Genomic DNA, 24,205 nt, shown 5'->3' on the forward strand with positions numbered 1-24,205 from the left:
CCTTTCCTCTTTGCCTAATTAATGGCTATTTGTCCTTCAGATCCTCCAACATTTGACCATAACCTTCTTGAGGGCAGGATCATTTTTGCCCTCCACTGTGGTCCCAACACTCAGGACACACGTATTTGGCATATAGTCAGCATTCATTAAATATTTGTTCAGAGAGTGAGTAAATGACTAAACGAATAAATGAGGCAAATGATCTGTTAATGCTAATTCAGTCAACAAATGTTCGGTAAATGGGGAAAATAGGTACCTACCTCATTGTATCACTGTGAGGATTAACAACATTTTGCATGGGACTTCCCTACTGGTTCAGTGGGTAAGACTTCGCCTTCTAATGCAGGGGGTGCGGGCTCGATCCCTGGTCAGGGAGCTAAGATCCCACATGCCTTGTGGCCAAAAAACCAAAACATAAAATAGAAGCAATATTGTAACAAATTCAATAAAGACTTTAAAAATGGTCCACATCAAAAAAATCTTAAAAAAAATAGTTAGGCATTTAAAGTACCTAGAGTGATGCCTGGTAGTGGTGCCGAAGAAGGATTACTAGTAGCACTGTTTTGTATTGTTGCCATGATTATTATTTCCTGCAGGTGTTCTTGTGACTTCCTGGTGTGATCAGGCTCTCTTGGCCCTGTTCTGATTGGATGCTCCTCTGGGGACCCTGTGGAGCTCCACCGCAACAGCTGGGTCCACTTGTCCATCCAGGCAGCTTCATCCATTCCCCAGAGGCAAGAATTTGTCCTGTCCTAAGGAAACACAGTCTTGGTTTCCACACTGCTTCTGCAACTTGGCTTCAATCTCTTTGTACATCACCTCATCGGGATACAGAGCATCATGGACACATCATGTGGTACCTGCCCAGTCCATTGGTGACCTCTCTCTTTGAAACAGGTGTGGGCACCCCAGGAAGCCATGCTTACAACTACACGACCCTGTCCTCCAGCCAGAGTTGACTGGATAAAGATGGGTGCCTGATTACATGAGCCAATCAGATCCTTTCTCCTGTGAATCTGGGGTTATGACCTAGTGACTTTTGTGGGTAGTTGTTTAAAGGAAGGGGTCGTGCACTCAGTTGCTGTGAGGCAGCCATGTTTGGTCATGGGCTTGGGGAAGAGGAGGAGAGAGAGAGGGGGAAAAGGGAAACAGAGGTCAAGGAATCTGTGGGCAGGGTGATAAAGGGATGCAGAATATTGCTCCCACAATTCCTGGTGGTTTTTCAGATGCTATTTCCAGAAATGTCTGAAGCTACTGCTCTTCCTGCCCTTGTGTTTGATATGATAACAGTGGTTCTAACATAAGGATAGCTGGGTGACGTAGTGGACACCTATTGTCTTAGCTTTTCAGGTCTTGATATTCCCCCTTCTTCCAGAAATAGCACCTTGATTTTCCCAGGGGAACTACCCCCCTTTTACTTCCTGTCCATGGTGTTCAGCAAAGCTGATTCCATCTTCACCTGACTCTAAGCTGGCCCCGTCATAGCATTTTATCCCCTGAGGGTGATAAGTGGTTCATAAATGGACACATGACCCAGTTAGAACCGATGAGGACTCCATTCTGGGAGTGAGAAGACAGTGAGAAGACAGACTCTATTGGTCCTGTGGTTGCTGAGAGGGCTGGAGCCACTGGTGCCATATTGTTCCCAGGAGGAGAGGCTCACTGCTGAGGTAGAGAGAATGTACCTGGACCATCATTTAAGCCTTAGATCCAGCTGTGCCTGAAGCTGGCACTCATCCTGGTCTTTTAAATTAAGTGAGCCAAATGACTTCTCTTTTTGCTTAACCCAATTTTAGTTGGTTTCTTCTGTCACTTACAAAGGAAATGCTCCTCTCTAATACTCCACACAGTAAGCTCCTCCTTTTCACTTGAGCTAGTTTGAGTGGGTTCTGTTACTTACGATCTAAAGATGTTGGACTAAGATTAGGATTGAGTTTCTATTCTGATGACCATGCTTCTACTCCTTTCCCAGTGACTGTTGGTTCTTTTTCCTTTCTCTTTTGAGAACCTGCCTGGGAAAAAGAGAAGTGGGAACGCCCATTCATCAAATGATTACAATTTTAATGGTAACTCTGAAGAAGGGATTGTAATCAGCCAGAAGTGAGCTGAGGATCAATGAAGGCAAGGCTGTACAGATGAGGAAGCTGAAGCTCAAACAGGTGAAGTGACTTGCCCCAAATTAGCCACGTAGTAAATCACTGATCTGGGATTTGAACCCTGATCTATATGACTTCAAAGCCTGGCCTTTAACCACCACCTGTTGCTGCTCAGCAACAAGAACGCGCCCATGTACCACCACCTGCCAACATTATATGCATGGAAAGTCTCCAGGTTTATGCTCTTTGACCTGCAAATCCCATGTCAAAGTTTTATTTTAAGAACTGAAGATATGCTTCACAACTGAGAGTTGTGAGTGAAAACTGGAGACAACCTAAATGTCCCCAAATGGGGATTCGATCAAGTATGATATAATAAATTATGCTAGGAAAAGCTATATTTACATATATTACAGGGTTATGGTTAAGGTCATAGGCTCTGGAATCAGACTTTCTTGAGTTCAGATCCTAACTCTGCTGTTTACTAACCATACACTCTTAGTTAGTTTACTTGATCGCTATGAGCTTCACTTTCCTCTTCTATAAAATGGGTATAATAATAGTCCCCACCACAGAGCATTCTCAGGAAAGATTAAATGAGTTAAAACAGAGACTGCCTAGAAATATCACTGAGCGTAAGTAAATGTGGGCTCTGGAACTAGACTCTCTGGGTGAGGGTTCTAGCCCTGCTGTTTACTTAACCTCTCTTCTTTCCCCATCTGTAAAATGGGCCTAAGGATAGGAATATTGTGAAAAGTGAACACATACATACAAGTAAAGTGCTTTGGACAAGGCCTGGCGTATAGCAAGGACTTAATAAATGTTAGCTGTCCTGTGGGGCAGGGTCCTGGCTCCTCCTCAAGGGATATACATAACAATGTGGTACATATCTCTGAGTTCTACAGGAACTGAAGCCCCCACCCAGGTGGAGGATGGTAGCTTCAGGCTGAGCACAAGCACTGGACCCCAGATTGGTTGGAACCAGAAGGCTGGTGATTGAGATTCCTGGAACACCGCCCTGTTACTTCACCACCAACCAATCAGAGGAAGGTCACACACCCTGCAGACCTCCCCTCAGATTTTGCCTATAAACACCGTTCCCTGAGAAACCATCGGGGAGTTCAGGTCTTTTGAGCGCAAGCCACCTGTACTCCTTGCATGGTCCTTGCAATAAACCTTTCTCTGCTCCAAAAAAATTTTTTTGAAAAATAAATGTTAGCTATTATTATTTTACCTGTTAAAGTCTTACAGAGTCACCTGTAGCTACTTTTTACAAATTCTATGTGTTACTCTCAATATGATAATTGCTAATGTTCTGGAGCACTTATATGTGCCAGATACTATGTTAAACTCTGTCCTAAGCCCACTGCCTGTTTGTTTGTTTTCCTAGATGGGCAATTCATATTTTGTTTCTCCAGTGACATATTTATAGTTGAATATAAATTAAAGGCCTCCTTGCACACCAAAGCCAGGTCCTTTGGGTGGACCTCACCTGTTTTTGTATGCCCATAGAGCTCAGATTTGTTTTTTACATTTTTTAATGGTTTAAAAAAATCAAAAACTGGGAGTTACCTGGTGCCCTAGTGGTTAGGATTCCAGACTTTCACTGCTCTGGCCCAGGTTCCATCCCTGACTGGTTAACTGAGATCCTGCAAGCCACTAGGTGAGGCCAAAAAAAAAAAAAAAAAAATCAAAATTCGGTACCACATGAAAATTATATGAAACTCAAATTTCAGTGTACAAAAATAAAGTTTTGTTGGCGCACAGCCGTACCCATTTGTTTTTTTGTTGTCTGTGGATGCTTTGGCCTCTGATGGCAGAGCTGAGCAGTTGTGGCAGAGACTGTATGGCCCTCAGAGCTTAAGATATTTACTAAGTGACTTTTCCTAAAAGTTTTGTGGACCTCTGTCTTATTTGAGTCTTATAATGTTTTTATCCCCTTTGTACTAATCCCATTTTAATCTACTATCCCATTTTTATTCCCTTTCTATTAAGGAGAAGAACGAGAGGTTATGCCACGCCCAGGGTTATGCAGCAGGAAAAGCTCGTCTTGGAACACAGGTATCCTAGCTTCTGAGTTCTGGGCCTGCCCACTGGCCTAGAATCCTCCTCGTTAGCTGTGCCTGAGACTCACCCTGGGGAACCCCCAGCCTGTGGCCCATCATCCTGGTTACAGCAGAGGCTGGTCCAGCATGAGAGACTGCAGTGTCTCCTCAGATGGCCTCACGGGGCACCTCGCCAGGCCCTTTTTCCCTCTGGAGCTCGGCCTAGCTCACACAGGCTGCTCTGTGAGGCTGTGGGCAGGAGACCTCTCTTGCCAGCTGTGTGCAGTTACCCCAGTGACATTCAATTGTTCCTAGGGGAGGAGGCCCATTTTTGGCAGCTCCTAGACCTGGATTCCAGGAAGTTCTGCCCGACTCATTTTCTATTTGTTTCCAATCAGCAAGTCGGCCTGTATCACTTTCCACTGGGTTGCGTAAGTCCGCCTGCCGCTCTCACTCTCTCTCTCTTGCTGTCATCTTTATTTATGCCACTCTGAGCTCACTGCCGGTCAGGGAGGAATACCTGGGGCCTATAAGGGGAGGGGACAAGATGCAGGGTGCCTCAGCAGGAGTTTATTGCTGCCCAGATAAACCCAAATGGCAGCTTGACCGAGCCCCAACATTTCCAGGGATGCATGTCTTACCCTAGACAGAGGAACCCAGGCTCTCAGCCCTGAGAAGAGATCCCTGAGGTGGCAGCTCAGCCCTGCAGGTGAAGAACCCATGTCTGTGTGTACACTGATATAGCCCCTCTACCCTCTGCATGGTAGTGTGGCAGGAGCTTAGAAAACTCCAGGTTGAACACACAACCCCAGAGGCAACTGTCCAAGTACAGATTCTAGCTCTGCCACTCATTGGCTGTGTGACTTTGGGCAAATTACTGAGCTTCTCTGTGCCTCAGTTGCTATATCTGTACTATGGAGATAATAATAAAACCTCCCTTATTAGACTGTAATAAGAATTGAATCAGTTAATACATGTAAAGGACTTAGTACTATGCCTTGCACATAATAAAGGCTCAATAAATGTAAGTGATTTTACTATAATTACAATAATAATAATTATTGCTATTCACCAGAGAGAAAAGTTCCTATTTGTGCCCAAGGAGATATGAACAGTAACTTTTATTGAAGCACTGTTTTTAATAATGGTAAATTGAAAGCCATCTAAGTACCTCTCAGTAGAGAATGGCTAAACAAATCATGGTACACCCACACTGTGGATTTCTGTGCAGCAGTTAAAAAGAAAGGGGCAGATTAATATGGCCTGAGGTGTTTTCACTTCCAAAATATAGCATTCAGTGACAAAAAGCAAGAAGCTGAAGGATTTACAGACTTGAACACTGATGTAAAACACAAAAATGCAAAGCAGTGTGTGAGTAATATATATATGTAAATGCACACGGAACAATGTCTGGGACAGCACCGTCTGATACGGTTGTCACTAGCCTCACATAGCTATTTACATTTAAAGGTAAAAGTTTACTTAGTTATTTATTTTTGAATTTTACTTATTTATTTAAGTGTAAACGTTTATTTAAAATTAAATAAACAATTCAGTTTCTCAGTGGCATCAGTCACACGTCAAGGGCTCAGTAGTCACATGTGGCTAGTGGCTAGTGTATTGGACAGTGCAGATACAGCCTACCTCCATTACTGTAGAACGTTCTATCGGATGGTACTGGTCTAAATGGTTGAAAAAGCCAAACTGATAATAATGGTTAACTTGGCATGGAGGGGGCAAGGATGGCAGGGTATCATTTATTCTTTTAACAGGTATCTACTGAGCACTAACTCTGTGCCAGGCACAGAGTGGTCCTTACACAGGGACCACGGCTATGAGTAAATCACTGAACTCCCTGCCCTCTTGGAGTTTTCGTTCCAGTGGGATGTCAAGTGGAAACTGGTGCTTTGGTGAAAAATAGAGCAGGCTCGTGGATAAAGAATGTTGGCAGGTGGCACAGGGTGGTCATTAAAGACATGTTTTACATTCACCTGCATTTTTTAAAAAGGAGGAGACTGCCTTACTTGTGTAATTAAAAACTGATAAAAGGAAACAAAAGTACCTCAGCCCTGGAGAGAGGAAACCTGGGTTCCTGCCCCAGTTCTGTCCCTAACCCTTGCGCCCTGTGCCTAGTGGTTTCAGCTTTCTGGTCCCCCAGTTCTGTATCTGGATGTGCATTAGATGAGGGCTCTGAGGCCCCATCGACCCCTCCATCCTGTGGTTGGATGTTTGCACGAGTCTCTTCATCTGTCCAGGAAGCCCATGGATCACTGGTGTCCTTTGGAAGTGTTAACATGTAAAGACTCTGCACGAACCTGTTGCAAGAATCATAACAAACCAAGGAGGAAAAGGACAGAGAAGAGGAGGAGGACGGGATGGGGGGAGTGGGGGAGAGACAGGAAAGCGGGGAGACCTCCTGCCGTCAGCAGAGGCTTGGATTTCCAGCAAACTCAGCCTGAGAGCTGCTTCTGCATAGCCAGGTTAAATTAACACAGAGTTCTTATTATAGTAGTGCAGACAGACACTTTATAATCATAGCTAATGTTTATTGAGATTGATCATGCTGCAGGCACACTTTACGTGGATTAACTCCTTTAATCCTCACTACAGCTCTATGGAGGTCAGTACAGTTTATCAACCGCATTTTACAGATGAAAAACCTGAGGTTCCAACAAACTAAATAACACCCGATTGTTAGGTGGAGAGGGATGGACTTCAACCCCAGAGGTCTTATCTACTGTGCTTCAGCTCTTGTGGCTTATAGTCAACTAGAACATGAAAGAGAAGTAAAGGCTTTTGCCTGTTGAAAGCAGTCCATGCGTGTGTTCTGGGGGCATAGACGAAATGGGGATTAATTCTGATTGAGGGTGTTGGGTCTTCTTACTTCTGCCCTTGCTAGCCACTCCCCAAAAGCTAAAGGAATCTTAAGTCAGATCCTGTCCCTCTGCACAAAATCTCCCACGGCTCCCAGCTCATTCAGAGTAAAAGCCTTTCTTTGATCAGCAAGGCCTTCTGTGATGGCCCCCACCCATGTTACCTCTGACCTCGGTCCTCCTGCACCACCCCGCCCCCGCAGCCCACTCCAGCCACACTGGCTGCCTCCCTGCCGTTCCACCTGGCAGGGTGTGTAGGCTTATTTAGCCTCAGAGAGTGGGAAAGGGAGGGGAGGTTTTCAGGGAAAAGGGGTGTGTGTTGGGGGAGAGAGGGGGGCAGGGCTCATGCAAGGGACATAAAGAAAACCAGTGACGTCCATGTTCCTGAGAAAAGAGACTGAGTGGAAAAGGTGGAGGAGGAATGACAGGTGCCCAGAGATCAGTTCATGCAGGTCTTGGCAAATGTTAAGAATATTTGGATTCTCTCTTGAGGGCAATGGGGAGCTATGGAAAAAGGTTTGAGCAGAGGAAGGACACATTTGAATTTGCTTTTCCCCAGTTCACTCAGTCCTTCCTGGGGGCACGCTGCTGCTCATGGTTGGCTACAGGTGACCCTCAGTTTCACCTCCATCAGTAACTCAAACAACATATATATTTTAAAATTGTGTCTCTTTCCCCCTTGAGGAATGTGTTTGTGTACGTGTTAATTGTTTATTTTATTTTTTTAGTGCAGTTTTAGGTTTACAACAAAATTGAAAGGAAGGTACAGAGATTTCCACATAACCTCCCCCCTCCACCGTGCATAACCTTGCCCATTGTCAATATCACTCACCAGAATGGTACATTTTTTTAAAATCAAAGATGAACCTACATGGACACATCATAATCACCCAAAGTCTACAGTTTACCTTAGGCTTGTATGTTCACTCTTGTACATTCCATGACTTTGGAGAAATGTGTAATGACCTATATACACCATCATAATACTATAAAGATTATTTTCACTGCTCTAAAACTCCTCTGCACTCCGCCTATTCATCTTTCCCCCTGCCCCCATCCCTGGCAACTACTGATCCTTATCTTGTCTCCATAGTTTTGCCTTTTCCAGAATGTCATATAACTGAGATCATACAGTATGCAGTCCTTTCAGATTTGTTTCTTTCACTTAGTAATATGCATTTAAGGTTTCCACTTTTGGGCTTTTATGACTAATGCTGCTATGACCACTCATGTACAAATTTTTGTGTGGACGCATATTTTCATATATTTTTTGTGTATACCTCAGAGTAAAACTTCTGGGTTATGTGGTAACTCTATGTTTAACTGCTTGAGGAACTACCAGATTGTTTTCCAAAGTGGCTGCGCCATTCTGCATTCCCACCAGCAGTGTATGAGGGTTCCAGTTTTTGGATACCTTTTTATACTTTTTGTTTTTTTCAGTCACACAACCATATGAACATATAGAGAAAGAGATGAAGAAAGGTGAGGATAGGGTGACCAGAGGGGGTTAGAGAGGATGGCTGGTTGGTACCCGATCCTTCTGGGTCCGTAGGCCTCAGTGAGGTGTTGACTTTTATTATTATTTCAGGGCGTGGCTCTTGGAAGTTTTTAAGCAGGGAAGAAGCATAAACTGATTTGCATGGGTGTATATATGTATGTGCACTTTCATTGTTTCAACATTTAATTCCTAAATGAGTAATGAATGATTCATATGGTTCCCTCCCCCTGCAACAGGTAATTACTATCTTATTTTTGTATGTGTTCATTTAGAGTATCTTTTTTTTTTTTTTTTTTTGGCGATACTCGGGCCTCTCACTGCTGTGGCCTCTCCTGTTGCGGAGCACAGGCTCCAAACGCGCAGGCTCAGCAGCCATGGCTCACGGGCCCAGCCACTCCGCGGCATGTGGGATCTTCCCAGACTGGGGCATGAACCTGTGTCCTCTGCATCAGCAGGCGGACTCCCAACCACTGCGCCACCAGGGAAGCCGCATTTAGAGTATCTTTTTGAATACATGTGCAAATACAAACATACAGTCTTATTTTCCTACAGTTTTTATACAAGGTAGGTATCATCACACTTATTTTTTCCCATAACAATGTATTTTAGAGACTTTTCCATATCAGTACATAGAGAGCTTCATCATTCTTTTTTTTTAACTGCTGCGTCGTATTCTGTTATTTGATGGATCACAGTTTACTTTATTAGTCTCCTCTCAATGGACAATGGGTTTTTGTTTCCTTTTTTTTTTTTTTCCTATTATGGCCCATGTTTTTGTTAAATAATTTCATACAAATGTCATCTTTCACATATGCAGGGTTATTTGTAGGACAAATTCCTAGAAATGAACTTGCTGGATCAAAATGTATATGCATTTATCATTTGATAGATTTTGCCAAATTGTCCTTCAGAGAGGTTGGGCCAATTTATACCCCACCAGGAATTGAAGGTTCCTGTTGCCTCAAACTCTTATCACTCAGCATGTTATCAAGCTTCTGGAACTTTGCCAAAGTGATAGATGGACCATGGAGATTCCTATAGTTTTAATTTGCATTTCTTAGAATGAGAGAGGCTAAGCAGCTTTTCATATGTTTAACAGCCATTCGAATTTCCTTTTCTATGAACTGTATGTTTATATTCTTTGTTCGTTTTTCTATTGGGTTTTGTCCATTTTTCTTATCTGTCTCTATGAGCTCTTCTTACATGAGGGAGAGTAGCTCTTTGTGGGATGAGTTGCAAGAATTTTTCTCTGGCTTGTCATTTGTGTGGTTTTTTTTGTTTGTTGTTTTTTGTTGGCCACTTTGGGTCTTCATAGCTGCGCATGGGCTTTCTCTAGTTGAGGCGAGTATGGGGGGCTACTCGTCATTGTGGTGCACAGACCTCTCATTGAGGTGGCTTCTCTTGTGGCGGACCACGGGCTCTAGGCGTGTGGGCTTCAGTAGTTGTGGCACGCGGGCTAAGTAGTTGTGGCTTGCGGGCTCTAGAGCGCAGGCTCAGTAGTTGTGGTGCACGGGCTTAGTTGCTCCGTGGCATGTGGGATCTTCCCAGACCAGGGATCGAACCCGTGTCCCCTGCATTGGCAGGGGGATTCTTAACCACTGAGCCACCAGGGATGTCCTGTCATTTGTGGGTGTTTTCTCTCTCTCTCTCTCTCTCTTTTTTTGCCGTAAGTTTTTATTTTAACATAGTCAGATTTATCAGTCCTTTATGGCTTCTGGTCATTGAATCATAATTAGAAAGCCCTCTTTCATATTTTCTTTTAGTATTTATAGTTTCATTGTTTATATGTTTTAAATTCAGCCTAATGTTATCCCCCTGTATGTCTCATTTTGTAGCTTGCTGTTCTCTCACATTATTGATATATAGAGAAGCTTTAGTTCATTCATTTTAACTGTTGCATGGTATGCCATCATGTGACAGATAAAACCAGTTTTTCCCCCGTTCCCCTAATAATGGCTTTAGGTTGCCTGTAATTTTTCACTGTTACACTCTATGCTGCAATGAACACCCTTGTATATATCCCCTTATGCTCACTTGCCAGAATTTCTTTGGAGTACGTATCTAGAAGTAGAATTTCTGTCAATCTCTGGATGTAAAACAGTATCTGATTCTAGTTTTAGTTTGTATTTCCCTGATTAATCCTGACACTGGGCACCTTTCCATGTGTTTACGGGTTACCTCTTCTCACAGAAATGCCTTTTAAAACCCTCTAGTCCTTTTTCATTGGGGTGATTGTCTTTTGTCTTATTGATCTGTAAGAGTTCTTTATAAATTCTGGATATAATCTCTTTGTTATATTGGTTGTGAGTATCTTCTCTGGCTTGTCCTTGTCTTTTCCCTTTGCGAGGTCTTTTGTCATTGAGGGATATTCAATTTTGATGTAGTCCAATTGGTTAATCTTTTCCTTTATACTTTGTGCTTTTCATGCTTGGTTTAGGAAATCCTTTTCTCTCCAAGGTCATAAAGATATTCTTCTGTGTGTTCTTTAATCATTTTAGAGTTAGAGGGAAAAAATTTCTTTTGAAATCGAAATGATGCCAAAGGAGACTGAGGTGCTTTTATGTTCATTGAAGGAGGGGTATGGGTTAAGAAAATGGAAGAACAGAGCTCTGACCTCTGCCCATCCTGTGGCCTCTAGCTCAGGGCAATATTGCATTTGCTGTCGTATGGGCTGATTGATTATAGCCGGGCTCTGGGATGTTTAGACCCTAGACTCAGACGTTCTCTCACTGCCTTTGGTCAACATTCCTGATTCCTGCCTGTGACCCTGGGGCTTAGCTGCCGCCACAACTCCTTCCTCTGACCCCCATTACTCTGCTGGGAGTCATGCTGCGGGCTCAGAGGATGGGAGGGGGAGAAGCAGACACAGCTGTTTTTCCTTCCTGATACCATGACAATATCTGATTGCTCCAGGCACATGCCACAACATAATGTCCTTGGCTCACTGGCTTTCCCTGTTGCGGACATGGGCAGCCTTTCCTCCAATCAGTGGGTGATATTTGGAGCCCTGTCCGTCCCTTGGGAGTTGGGATATTTTCTCACCCCAGCAGAGAATGAACTGAGCCCAGCTCTGGAATGTCAGCGTTCTGCTCAGGAGCTGGGCTGGTAGGGGCAGCAAGTGGCTTGGAGATGAGAGTCCTCTAACCTTCCCACGGGAACGTTCCAGCAACTTCCCCATCTAGGGTCATTTTAGGATATTCCTGGGCCTCTGGCATTGTTACTTTGTAAGGCCACATCCACATCATATTAAGCATAACAGAATGCATCCCCATGGCTCAGTAGATACAGTTAGATGCAATCGTGTGAGTTCAGAGGTAGATGACTAGCTGACCTAACATTATATTTTGTAGATGTTTTTATTAAACTTAGACTAATTTCAATTTTTGCAGTTTCCTTTTTATATTTTGGAGTCAGTATTGGTCTCAAACATCTTTATGTGTGCTTGAAACATTTAGAGACTCTGGGCTCTGGCCCTTGGGGTCCATTGATAGAACTGCCCATCCCACAGCTTTCCTTTGTAAGATCAGATTTGCCAAGCCCACTACAGCCCACAGAATTCCCAAGCACTTGCCAAGCACTCTCCTGTGTATTAAGTAATGAACTGCTTCCAAATCCTCTTCCTGTATGTAACATCGAGGGACATTTGTAGGGATTCTTTGTCTTCTCAGCAGAATCAAGGAGTGTTTGCTGGACTCCCTTCATCTGTGTAAAATCTTGGAATGTGTTCCGAACCCTCTCCTACATATAAAATCATGAGATATTTGCAGACTGCCCCTCCTCTGTGTGAAATCAAGGAATATTTACAGAATACTCTCCTATCTGTAGTATCATTAACTGCACACAGAGTTTCCTATGTTTGGTACCGTGGAATCTTTACAGAGCATTCCTGTTCTCAGTAGAATCAGGGAAATGAACACCCTCTTCCGAGTAGAATCATTAATTGTTTGTAGATCCCTCTCCAGGATCACCAACTGTTTGCAAAACACCTTGGAAAATCAAGGAAGACTCACACAGCCCTTTTTTATCTATAGAATTATGTAATATTTGTAAGTCTCTTCCTAGGTATAAAATCATAAAATGTTTACAGAGCACTCCCTGAGTATAGAATTTTAGGGTGTTTGATCAACTTTTCCTTCCTGTATATAGCATTATGAACTATTTTTGAGGAACACTCTTATATGTACAGAATCATGGAATGTTTGCAGAACCCCTTTTTGTGGCTTAAATCTTGTACTGTTTGCAGGACACCTGCTTCTATAAAATCATTGAATGTTTGCAGAGCCTCTTTGCTTATCATTATGGAATGTCTACAGAGCTTCCTCGTCTGTATAGACCCAAGGAATGTTAGCTGAACCCACTTCTTTTTTTTTTTGGCTGTGTTGCATCTTTGTTGCTGTGTGTGGGCTTTCTCTAGTTGTGGCGAATGGGGGCTACTCTGTGTTGTGGTGCACGGGCTTCTCATTGCGGAGGCCTCTCTTGTTGTGGAGCATGGGCTCTAGGCATGCGGGCTTCAGTAGTTGCAGCACATGGGCCCTAGAGTGCACGGGCTTCAGTAGTTGCAGTGCATGGGCTCAGTAGTTGCGGCGCGCGGTCTTCAGTAGTTGTGGCTCATGGCCTCTAGAGTGCAGGCTCAGTAGTTGTGGTACACGGGCTTAGTTGCTCTGCGGCATGTGGGATCTTCCTGGACCAGGGATTGAACCCGTGTCCCCTGCATTGTCAGGCAGATTCTTAACCACTGTGCCACGAGGGAAGCCCTGAACCCCCTTCTTCTGTGTAGAGTCATGGAATGTTGACTGAGCCCTGTACGGTGTAGAATCATGGAATGTTACTAAGCACACTCCTCAGTATAGAACCTGAAATACTTATTCTCTATCCCCACTTACATGTTGGAGAGAAGTAAGTGATACAAATGGTCATGGCCAGGTCATGGAGGGTCTTGAAGGTCAAATGAAGATTATGCTTTCTTCTATAAGCTATAGAGAGCCACAAAAGTTTTTGATAAGGAGAGTGACATGATGAAAATTATGTGCCAGGAAGTTTAATGTACTGAAGGAAGTAAATGGGATAAGCTGAAGGGTGGTAGCTTAAAAAGTAATTTTTCAAAACGAAGTAAAAATTAAGGTACTGATGGATTTTACTAAGTGCAATAATCTGTAGTAAATACTTTGATACAACAGAGACTCATTCTCTAGTGCAGGGGTTAGCAAACTACAACTCATGGGCCAAATCTGGCCTACTGCCTATCTTTGAAAATAAAGTTTTATTGGAACACAGCTGCATGTCTATGGCTGTTTTTGTGCTACACTAGCAGAATTAGGTGGTTGTGACAGAGATTGTATGGCCTGCAAAACTAAAAATAGTTGCTATCTGGCCCTTTACAAAAGAAGTTTACTTACCCATGCTCTAGTGGGAAAAGAAATACCTTGAAACATTTTTTAATGATTGGACTTTGAGGGGGAATTTTTTTGTTTTCTTACAGCAGACTCAGGTGAATTCATAACCATTTTATTCATGCATTCGTTTAACCAATATTTGCCAAATATCTACCATGTGCCAGGCCTTGATTTAGGCACAAAGGGTGCAAAGATGAAAAAGAGACATTTTCTTGCCCTCAAGGAAATGTATAATCCAGCCATAACTGACGCATAACTTATATATTAAAAAAAACCAGCTGTGTGACTTTGGGCAAGTTCCTTAATCCTTCTACACTTCAGTTTCTTCATCTGTGAATGAGGGTGGTGATAATACCTCCCTCAAGATGTTGCTGTAAGCCTTAAGTAAAACGCTTAGAACAGTGCCTGATGCAGCGTAAGTGCTATTTAATTGCTTGTTTTATTATGTACACATGTGAAAATACACCCATATGTATGTACGTACACATAAAGCAGTGTAATTGGTGCTCTCACAGAGGTGTCTATGATTATTCTACATCAGAGAATTTTATGTCAGGATATAGTTCAGGAAATAGAAACCACTCCAGGTACTTTAGTCAAAACAGGATTTGATACAGGATTTAGGTGCTTGCAAAGTCACCAGAAGGGGTGGAAGAGTGATCGGAGTGACCATTCTGGACTTCTCTCTCTTTTTTTTTTTTTTTTTTTGGCCATGCTGTGTGGCATGTGGGATCTTAGTTCCTTGATCAGGGATCAAAACCGAACCCCCTGCAGTGGAAGTGCAGAGTCCTAACCACTGGACTGCCAGGGAAGTCCCCATTTTGGACTTTTGATGTTAAGGTTCCTCCACTTTAAGGTTCCTTCTGGTCATGCTTCAGAAGTCACCAAACTGCTGCTTCTCCTGCCATCACCACTGCCACATCCTCCTGCCTCACACCCTTCAAACTGGGGACTAGACGGAGGACTCCACTGCCAATGCTCCTCCCATCTTCCAGGAATGGCTGGTCAGGGGCCACAGCCACAGGAAGAGGACCACTGCCTCCCTCCCACCCTTCAGATCTCATGCAAATGCATCTAGTTGACAGAACTTAATTTACCACTGGCCTCCTTGCTGCAAGGGAGCCTGGGGAATGTCATTTTAAGCTTTTGAGCCTCTTCCAGTAGAAGGAGAGTGAAATGGAGGTCAAGAGCACCCATCTGAGTATCCAGACCAAGAATTCTGGGAGATATCACACTGGGGAAAAATATTTGAGCTGGGTCTTAAAGGATGAAGAGAAATGAGAACCCAGGGTTTCCAGGTAGCAGAAACAGAGTATGTAAAGTCATGAAAGCATAAAAAAAGCTTGGTATGGTCCACAAACGTCTATTGTTTTTGCCTACCCAGCATCTATTCCACTGGAGTAACTGCACCTTGGTCTCCCTTTGGGGAGTCAGCCTTTCCACCATCAGTCAGGTAGTTCATATGAAGTTCCTCTTGCCCCCTGGCTCTGGGTGTAGGCATGTGACCAGGTCCAGCTAATCAGCACACTCCATTCCCTTAGTCCCTGATTGGTTCAGGAATGGCCATGTGACTGAAACCAAGCCAATGAGACTTGATCATGAACACTTTTTTTTTTTTTTTTTTTGCGGTACGCTGGCCACTCAGTGTTTTGGCCTCTCCCGTTGCGGAGCACAGGCTCTGGACTCGCGGGCTCAGCCGCCGTGGCTCACAGGCCCAGCCGCTCCGCGGCATGTGGGATCTTACCGGACTGGGGCAGGAACCCACGTCCCCTGCATCGGCAGGCAGACTCTCAACCACTGCGCCACCAGGGAAGCCCTGAACACTCTTTTTTTGGCAGGGATTCCTTAGCTGTGGGGACCACCTCCTTAGGGGGAGCAGGTGAATCTGATGAAGCCAACCCAAAGGAAAGCAGAGCTAAGATGTGGAGAGAAATTGCGTGCTGATATTACATGAGCCCTTGGACTCAGCTATGCCTGAAGCCATGTAACCTTGCTTCAGGCCATTATAGTCATTTAAGGCAATAAATTTCATTTTTGTTTAAGCCAGTTTGAGTTGAAAGTCCTGACTAATGCGTTATGTCAAGAGAGTAGTTTACTAGTACGAGAGCCACTACACTAAAGACTTTACAGCAGCATTATTCATAGCAGTCTCCAGCTAAAAACTGCACAAATGCCTGATAACAGTTGACTGGAAAATAAAATGTGGTATAGTCACACAATGGAATACTATTCAGCAGTTAAAATGAGTGACTTACAACTTCACTCCTCAATATGACTGAATCTCACAAACATAATGCTGAACAAAAGAAGTCAGACATAAAAGAATATATGATTCTATTTGTACAAAGTGAGTGCCAGTGATGTGCTGCTTCTTTTTTATGTGAGTGCTTGTTAAATGGGTATATTCAGTTCCAAATATTCAGTGAGCTATACACTTGTGATATGTGTATGTTTCTGTATGTATGTTATACTTCAATTAAAAATAAAACAAAACAGAAAAAGTTCAGCAGGTAGAAAACTTGGTGTGTGTGGGGGGGGGTGGGGGGTGGGGCGGAAAGAATGGCAGGCTAGGACTAGATGGATCCAGGACTCAAGTTATGTCATCAGGACTCGATTTCTCTTTGTTGCTTGCATCAGTTTCTTTCCATGTGCCGGCTTCATCCCCAGGCTCCACATGTGGATAAAATGGCTGCCATTGCGTCAGCCTCACAACCTTTCATATTTATATCTAGCATGAAAGAGAAAGTTGGCTTCTCCAAAAGCACAAATTTAAATGTTTGGGAATTGAGTCTCATTGGCTCTGACTGGTCTACCCAACGCTGAATCAATTACTATTACCAGAGGAATACAATGTTCTGACTCGCCAGGCTGGCTCACCTAACAAGTCTGGAGGCAGAAATGGAGTCAACAACCTCAGAGAACCCCACAGACTGAAAGCAGAGGAGGAGGAAATTGGAACTATTGCAGAAGTGAGTGGAAGTTAAATATCTAAAAAAGTCCAATAAATATCTGGTACCTATACTTCTTCTCCTCCTCCTCTTCTTTCTTTTCTTAGCATTTTGAAAAATGCCTGGCACCCACTTTGGTAGATATAAATACTTGCTGAACAAGAGAATCACTTCCATCAGTTGATACTCCCTAGGAGCCACCTGGTCATGCCCTAGGCCTTCCTGTCCAGGATAGAAAAGATAGTGTCAGAATTTAGAAAAGGGATATAAATCAGTCTTTTGACTGCAAAGCCATAGGTCTCTGTAGAATCAATGCTCTTGAAGGTCTTTTGCTAACTTTTTATGCCAGTTCCTCATATCTTACTCTCTTTCTTCGGAGGGGCTTCGTGGCAGAGAGACAGAGCCCTGGAAAAGTCTCATCATTAGCAGCCACGGTTGAGGCAGGAAGTCCTTGTTCACTGCTGCAGAGAGTGTAAATTGGCACACCCATTTCAGAGAACAATTGGGAAACAGTCAGTTAAACAGAAGATGTGCATATCCTACTGCTCAGCAAATGCACTCTTGTATGTTTGTGCTCTGGAGAAACTTTTGCCCTGGTGCGCAGGATATATACAGAAGAGCACTGTTGTAGGTACTATTGCTGCGTAGCAAACCACCCCAGACTTAGCGGTGTAAACAAGAACCATTTTATTATGCTCATGGATTTGGAAAGGGCACAGTGAGGACTGCTTGCCTGGGGCTTCAGCCAGGAAGGCTTGAAGGTGGAGGATGACTTGACAGCTGGGGGCTAGACTGTTTAAAGTTTTGCTGTCTCACGTGTCTGGTGATTGATGCTGGCTGTCAGCTGGGACCTCTGCTGGGGCCTTGATCAGAGCACCTGGAAGCGGCCTCTCCACGTGGCCTGGGCTTCCTCACAGTGTGGTGGCTAAAGGCTCTTAAGGTGGATGGTCCAACCAACAAGTCAGAAGCTGCATTTCCTCAGAAGTTGTGCATTGGCATTTCCACTACTTTTTATTGGCTATAAGTGATTCACAATCCCACCAGGTTCAAAGGGAGAGGAATTAAAGTAAGTTCCAGAAGAACATGGGAATGGGAAATATTGTTGAGGCCATCTTTGTAAATGACATTCTGCAAGAGATGCTCATTGCAGCAACGTTTTTACTGGGCCACCATCCCTCATCCAAACCCCTTTGGGGCCAGATATGTTTTGAAATTAAAAAAAAAAATCTCAGAATTTTGAAAGGTAACATGGTACATACACTGAATATTTATATAACACCCCTTGAGAGGAATGGGTCACCCTGTAAGTAAAAATCTAAATATTTTCTCAGTGGAACATATGATTATTCATATTAAGTATGATAAAGATTATAGATAGCTTTCTGTCTATTGAGGTCAAGTTTTGCCACCAAAGAAGTTCAGGTCAGGTCAGGTCGTAACTGCCAAATAAATTATGAAAAAGCATTTAGGTTTCAGATTTTTTAGATTTTGAATTGTGGCTAAGGATCTATGGACCAGTAATAGAAAAAAAAAAAAGAAACAAATTAACATCATCAAGAAATGAATAAACCTCAGTTACATGTTTCATTGAGGCTATACCTTATAAAAATATATTGAGAGAAAGCCTGACGCACGCATATGCGTCATGAAAGCATATACTCATGACGCAAGAATATATTTGTGATCAGTTAGGATAAGCCAGGTTATGTTGTAGTAAAATAAACAGTAAAATCAGATGCTTAAAACCAAGTTTTATTTCTTGCTCATGCTATATGTTCATCACTGGCCTGATGGGCTCGGGGGAATTTTCTCCTCCCTTTGGGACTCAGCTGGTGGGGCAGCTGCTCTGTGGAACATTGATGGTCACTGTGGTAGAGGGATAAGAGGACACACCGGCTCTTAAAGCTTCTGCTCTGACCCTCAGTTTCCTCTGAAAGGACTGCCTGGCTGGAGTTTACCAGGGTGAACGTCACAGTCAATATTCAGTCAACAGGAGTTTCTGGCACCAGAAGTAATCAATGCCAAGTCTCCTGGGGCCTGGAAAGCAGTTATGAAATGTCAACGACATTTATCTACTCATTGCCTCTGGGAGTTTGAATTCAGATAGTCACTGCTTTGTAATATTATCACAATACTGGTGATTGGCATTTATGGATTGTGCAATGGCTTCCTCGGGGCAGGTGCCTGGAACAGGAGAGTTTGAGGGGTTGGGGAGGGCATAGTGTTATTTCTGACTTAGTTCACGCTCTGGATCCTTTTCTTCACGTGTTTTACTTGGGCTAGTCTGTAATTGAGTGTTGACAAGCATGTGAGGCCCAATTCATGCTCTCTTGGAATTTCTCAAGGGACCACCCCCCCCACACACACCTTTCTTTAGGCCACTCCTCTCCTCTAAAGCCTTCAAGGGCTCCCTATGGCCCACAGGAGAAAGTGTAAGAATAGGACAGCTCCCATTGATTGAGCGCCTGCTACATGCCAGGCACTTTATACGTACTATCTCTAGTCCTCACAGCAACCCCAGGAGGAAAAACTATGATCCACATTTTACAGATGTGGAAATGGAGGCTCAGAGAGGTGAAATGACTTGCCAAGGTCACAGAGCGAGAGTGAGGAAGAGGCAGGACTGGTTGGTCATCAGATCTTTCTGACTCTGGGGCCCCTACTGAGCTATAGGGTTAAGGCCCCTCTGATCTCACCCCATCCCTTTTCCTTTTCCTTGGAGTCACCAGCTGCTCCAGGCAGGCTGGCCTCCTCTCACTGCCCCTCGAGCAAGCATGTCTCACCTCCCTTTCAAAGGCCATCTAGAATCTCACAGAACACTTCCCCAGACTGCTGATCATATGAGTCTTGCCCTCATCGCACTGTACCACAGTTACCTCACTTTCCTGTCATTCCTGCCAGTGGGCTGCAGGCACCTCCTCTCGGTCACCTCTGCATTTGCCATGCTCAGATGTGCTCAATGCACATCTGCTATTCATTCAGCATTCCTTCAATAATTACTGAGCACCTGCTGTATGCCAGGCACAGTGCTAGATGCAAGGATTCAGCAGAGAATGAAACAAAATCCCTGACTGCATGGAGCTTATGTTCGATACAGGAGACAGAAAAGGAATAAATAAACACATACATGTATAATATAATGTCAGGGATGAAAAGTGACCTTGGTCTCGTGCACAAAGGCAGAGGCACCTCTTCCCTCAGCTTCCAGAGCCCTCTGTTTCCTTGGCAGAGTCATAATTTTTGGCTCTGCCATTCAAGGCGGACTTCCTCCAGGCTCGGCTCTAGGCCCCCCCTGTTATCCTCTGAATCAGCAGCCCACAGATGGTATTGAGGTGTGGTTTTAATTTGCATTTTTCAGAGGACAAATGAACGCAAGCAACTTTATGTGTGCTTATTGGCCACTTGCATATCTTCTTCTATGAAATGTGTGTTCAAGCCCTTTCCTTTTTTTTCCTTATTGGTTTGTTGGTCTTTATAAATCTGCGTGTGTTTTTAAACAATATTCTGGATACGAATTCTTTATCAGCCACATATTTCTAGTTCTTCTACTGTGCGGCCTGTGCTTCCCCTTAAAGGTGTCTTTGGATGAAGAGAAATTCTTATTTTAATGTAGCCCAACTTATCAAAATTTTCCTTTTTGGCTGGTGTTTGATGAATCTTTGCCTACCCCAAGGACAGGAAGATATTCTTCTATGTTTTCATCTAAAAGCTTTCGTTCTTTTGTTTTATCGTTCGTATTTAGATTTACAATCCATCTTAAACTGATTTCATGGATAGTGTGAGGTAGGAGTGGTGTCTTTTTTTTTTCCCATATGGAAGTCCAACTGACCCAGCACCAATTGTTTTGTTTCAATTAAACAAAACATGGAATGGTGGTGTATGGGTGTTTATGGTACCATCCTTTCAACTTCCCAATGGGTTTAAAAGTGTTTTAAATAACATATTGGGGGAGGGATGATGAAAAAAAAGGTAGAGGGACTATGGTAGATAAACAAATACTATGGAAATAATTTCAAATGCAATGTGTAAACCCTGATTTGATACTGTTAAAAAAAAAGCTATAAAAAACATTTTTTAAAGCAAAGGGTAAATTTGGGAATGGACTGGATATTACAGGTCATTGTGGTATGATTGTTCATTTTCTTAGGTGTGATAATGTTATTGTGGTTATGTAGGAGAATGTACTTTTTCTTAGGATTTCTGTGGAAGTATTGAAGCATGAAGTACGAATAAGGCAGCAACTAATTTAAATAATTCAGAAAAAAACTGTACATATGAATATAGATAGATAAATCTGAAAAAATAGGGGGAGGGGCAATATAGGGATGAAGAAGTGAGAGGTACAACCTATTAGATGTAAGATAGGCTCAAGGATGTATTGTATGACATAGGGAATATAGCCTATATTTTGTAATAACTGTAAATGGAAAGTAACATTTAAAAATTGTATAAAAAATTTAAAAAGCTGGAAAAATATCAATCCAAGTGGAGAGTGTACAGGTGCTCCTTGTACTAGTCTTTGAACTTTTCTGTATGTTTGAAAATATTTGTTAAAGACAGAGCTGGGCAGGAGGCGGGGGCCATTGTATGGTCCAAACAAAAGTAGTGGCAGGTCAGATTATTCCAGCTAGTTTGAGATTTCTGGTCTAAGGCCTCACCTCTGCTATCTCACTTACTCTGCATCACATCCCTATGGGGTAGGCAACACTGGGCCCATTTCACAGGTAATGAATAGAAGCTCAGAGGGTGAAGTGACTTGCTCAAGGTCACACAGCCAGTTGAGACCAAGCTAAGATTTGAACTCACATCTGCCTGAGTCAAAATTATTTGCTTTTCTTTTTTGTTGTTTAAGCCTCTTCTCTCCCATTCCGTTTCCCAGGGGTGTTGGTCAGCTGAGAGCCTGTGTGCATGTATTACTCAAATTCTCACAACAACCCGATGCAGTCATTACTAATAACACATGTCATTTTACTGAGAGGCCGAGAGGTTAAGTAACTTGCTTAAGGTCACTCAGCTAAGAATGGAAGAGACAGGAACAGGGAACAATGAACAGGAACAAGGAACCAGGACAGTCTGGCTCTAGAGCCCGAATATAAAGAGTCAAAGAAACACCATAAAAAGATAAATCACTTCAGGAATACAAAGCAGGATTATTGCTGGTTCTCACAGAATCCCTGCAAAGTCCTTTCTTCTCCTGACTGCTATGGCATTCCAAGGGGACACTTGCCTCCCCAGTTCAGCTGGCAACTTCTTGAGTTGAGGCCGAGGCAGGTTCTATTGGCCCTCACCTGAGTCTCTAGTTACTGCCTACTGCCATCAGAGGTCTTCTGGCCTGGGGCTGATCTTAAACCATTGTTTTGGATATGGCCGCACACTATCCTACGGAGCAGGGTACCGATTTGTCTGCAGGATGGAAATTAGGGTTCAGATGGAATGCTGAGGCACTTACAGCCTAGTGGTCAAGGGTGCCTTGGGAGACAGCTCATTTTTTATTTAAGCCCTTATTGCAAGGCTTGGGTGGATTACTTCTCCATCTAGGAGCCTCAGTCTCCTCAGCTGTACAATAAGAATAATAAGAGCACACATCTCAGGCCTGTTGGGGTAATTTAATGAGGTAGGTAAAGCCCAGTGTCTCTCAAGGGCAAGTCTTCATATTGATAACTGTTATCATTAAGCTCCTTAGGAATCTTTGGGATATGGAACCTGCCCAGAGCTACAACCTCATCCCTGTCGCTCTCCCTGACCCACTGGATTGTATCCATGCTGGCCTTGAGTTAAGCTGGGGTCACATCAGGCTTTTTAACCTCAGGACCTTTGCATCTGATGTTCACTGTTTTATGTCACCCCTCAGTGAGGCCTTCCCTGACCACATTAGTCTGCCTCAAACATATTCTCCTGTTTTATTGTATTCATATCACTTATCAGTACCTGACATTATGAACTGATTTGTTTCTTTTTCTCCTCCCATTTGAATGTTATGTTCAAGAAGACAGAGATTTTGTCTGTTTTGTTCTATGTAGCATCCCCAGCGCCAAGAACGGTGTCTGGCATATGTCTGGCTTTCAATAAATGGTGAACTGAATGAATGAATGAATGAATGGAGGTGTATACCGAGCCCTCATGCCTACAATCCCTGCTCTTCTGTCGCAGTGGGTGGCCAGCCGAGTCAGACATTGCATACGGCCCCTTGGCTCCCAGGTTGGGGGCGTCCAAGAGCGGACCGACGGGCACTTGAGCGACGTTCCCCAAAAGCCAGGGCGGTGGCCGCGCCGGTAGAGGGGCTGTCGCCATTTGGCGACTTTCCCTGCGGGCCACTGCGCCGCCGCGGGGGCCAAACAGGGGATCGCTGTGTGAGCGCGCGCGCGCGCGGGTCTTTTGCGACGGTGCCCAGCGGCGCTAGCCCCGCCCCCTCCCCGCCCCCGCGGCCCGCCCCGCCCCGCCCCGCCCCCGCCGCTGCGCTCTCTACCGGGCCGCTCAGGCCCCCGCCCGCTTCATGTGGCCCGGCCAGCGGCGGCCGGCGGCTGGGAGCGGCGAGGCGGCTGGGAGCGGCGGCCGGCGAGGCCCGGGAGGTGGCGGAGGCCCAGGCGGCGGCGGCGGCGGCCAAGGAGGCGGCGCACGGAGAGCGGCGGGAGCAGGCCCGGCCCGGCCCTCGAGCGGCCGCCTGGCTGCAGCATGCGCGTCCGCCGGGGGCTGCTGCGGCTGCCGCGCCGCTCGCTGCTCGCCGCGCTCTTCTTCTTCTCGCTCTCGTCCTCGCTGCTCTACTTCGTCTATGTGGCGCCCGGCATAGGTAGGAAGGGGGCCTGGGACCCTGGGGGTGCCTCTCTGGCCTCAAGGGGACCCCGGGAACCCCCGCCCCGCCCTGAGGGGACCCTGGCTTTCAGAAGACACCCGGCTGGGAGGCGACCCCGAGCCTGGCCCTCAGAAGACTACGGGGACTCCGGCCCGACCCTCGGGAGACCCCACGCCTGGCCCTCGGGGGGCTCCAGGACATTCCAGTACCCTGCACCCCGACGGGCTCCAGAACCCCCCTCCCCCCGTCAGCCTCCCGCCCACCCCCTGCCCTCCTTTAACCCCTTCCCCGCGGGAACCCGACCATGCCTTCACACACGCACACACACACACGCGAGCGCGCGCGCGCGCGTGCTGGGACGCCTCCTTTCTTGCCCTGGCCTCCCTAGAACCCCCACTTAACGCTCCTCGGCTCGAGAACTGGCGCTCTCCCTCCTCCGGGATCTCCTCCAGCCCCGGTTCCGGGCATTCCGCGGTCCCCGAACCTCCGCGGCCCGCCCTCCCCTCCTCGCGGAGCCCCGGTGCTGGGGTCTCCAGGAGTCCCACCTTCCTGGTTCCCATCC

General features: G+C 44.9%; 1 protein-coding gene across 3 annotated transcripts in view; it reads left to right on the forward strand.

Moving 5' to 3' along the window:
• Positions 1–596: 596 nt before the first annotated feature.
• B4GALT5 (beta-1,4-galactosyltransferase 5) overlaps positions 597–24,205 on the forward strand; it is a 103,062-nt gene continuing 79,453 nt past the window's right edge. Inside the window, exons 1-2 of one of the 3 annotated variants that reach the window (XM_033411201.2) lie at positions 597–2,159; positions 4,092–4,157. In XM_033411201.2, coding sequence (XP_033267092.1) covers positions 4,109–4,157 — 49 coding nt within the window. In that variant the 5' untranslated portion in view covers positions 597–2,159; positions 4,092–4,108. Of the gene's footprint in view, positions 2,160–4,091; positions 4,158–16,750; positions 16,875–23,316; positions 23,641–24,205 lie in introns of those variants that run through there. The other 2 variants (XM_033411202.2, XM_004282889.3) reach the window with 2 other exon arrangements.

Source organism: Orcinus orca, chromosome 16 (genome assembly GCF_937001465.1).
Source record: "Orcinus orca chromosome 16, mOrcOrc1.1, whole genome shotgun sequence".
Classification (NCBI taxonomy): Eukaryota; Metazoa; Chordata; class Mammalia; order Artiodactyla; family Delphinidae; genus Orcinus; species Orcinus orca.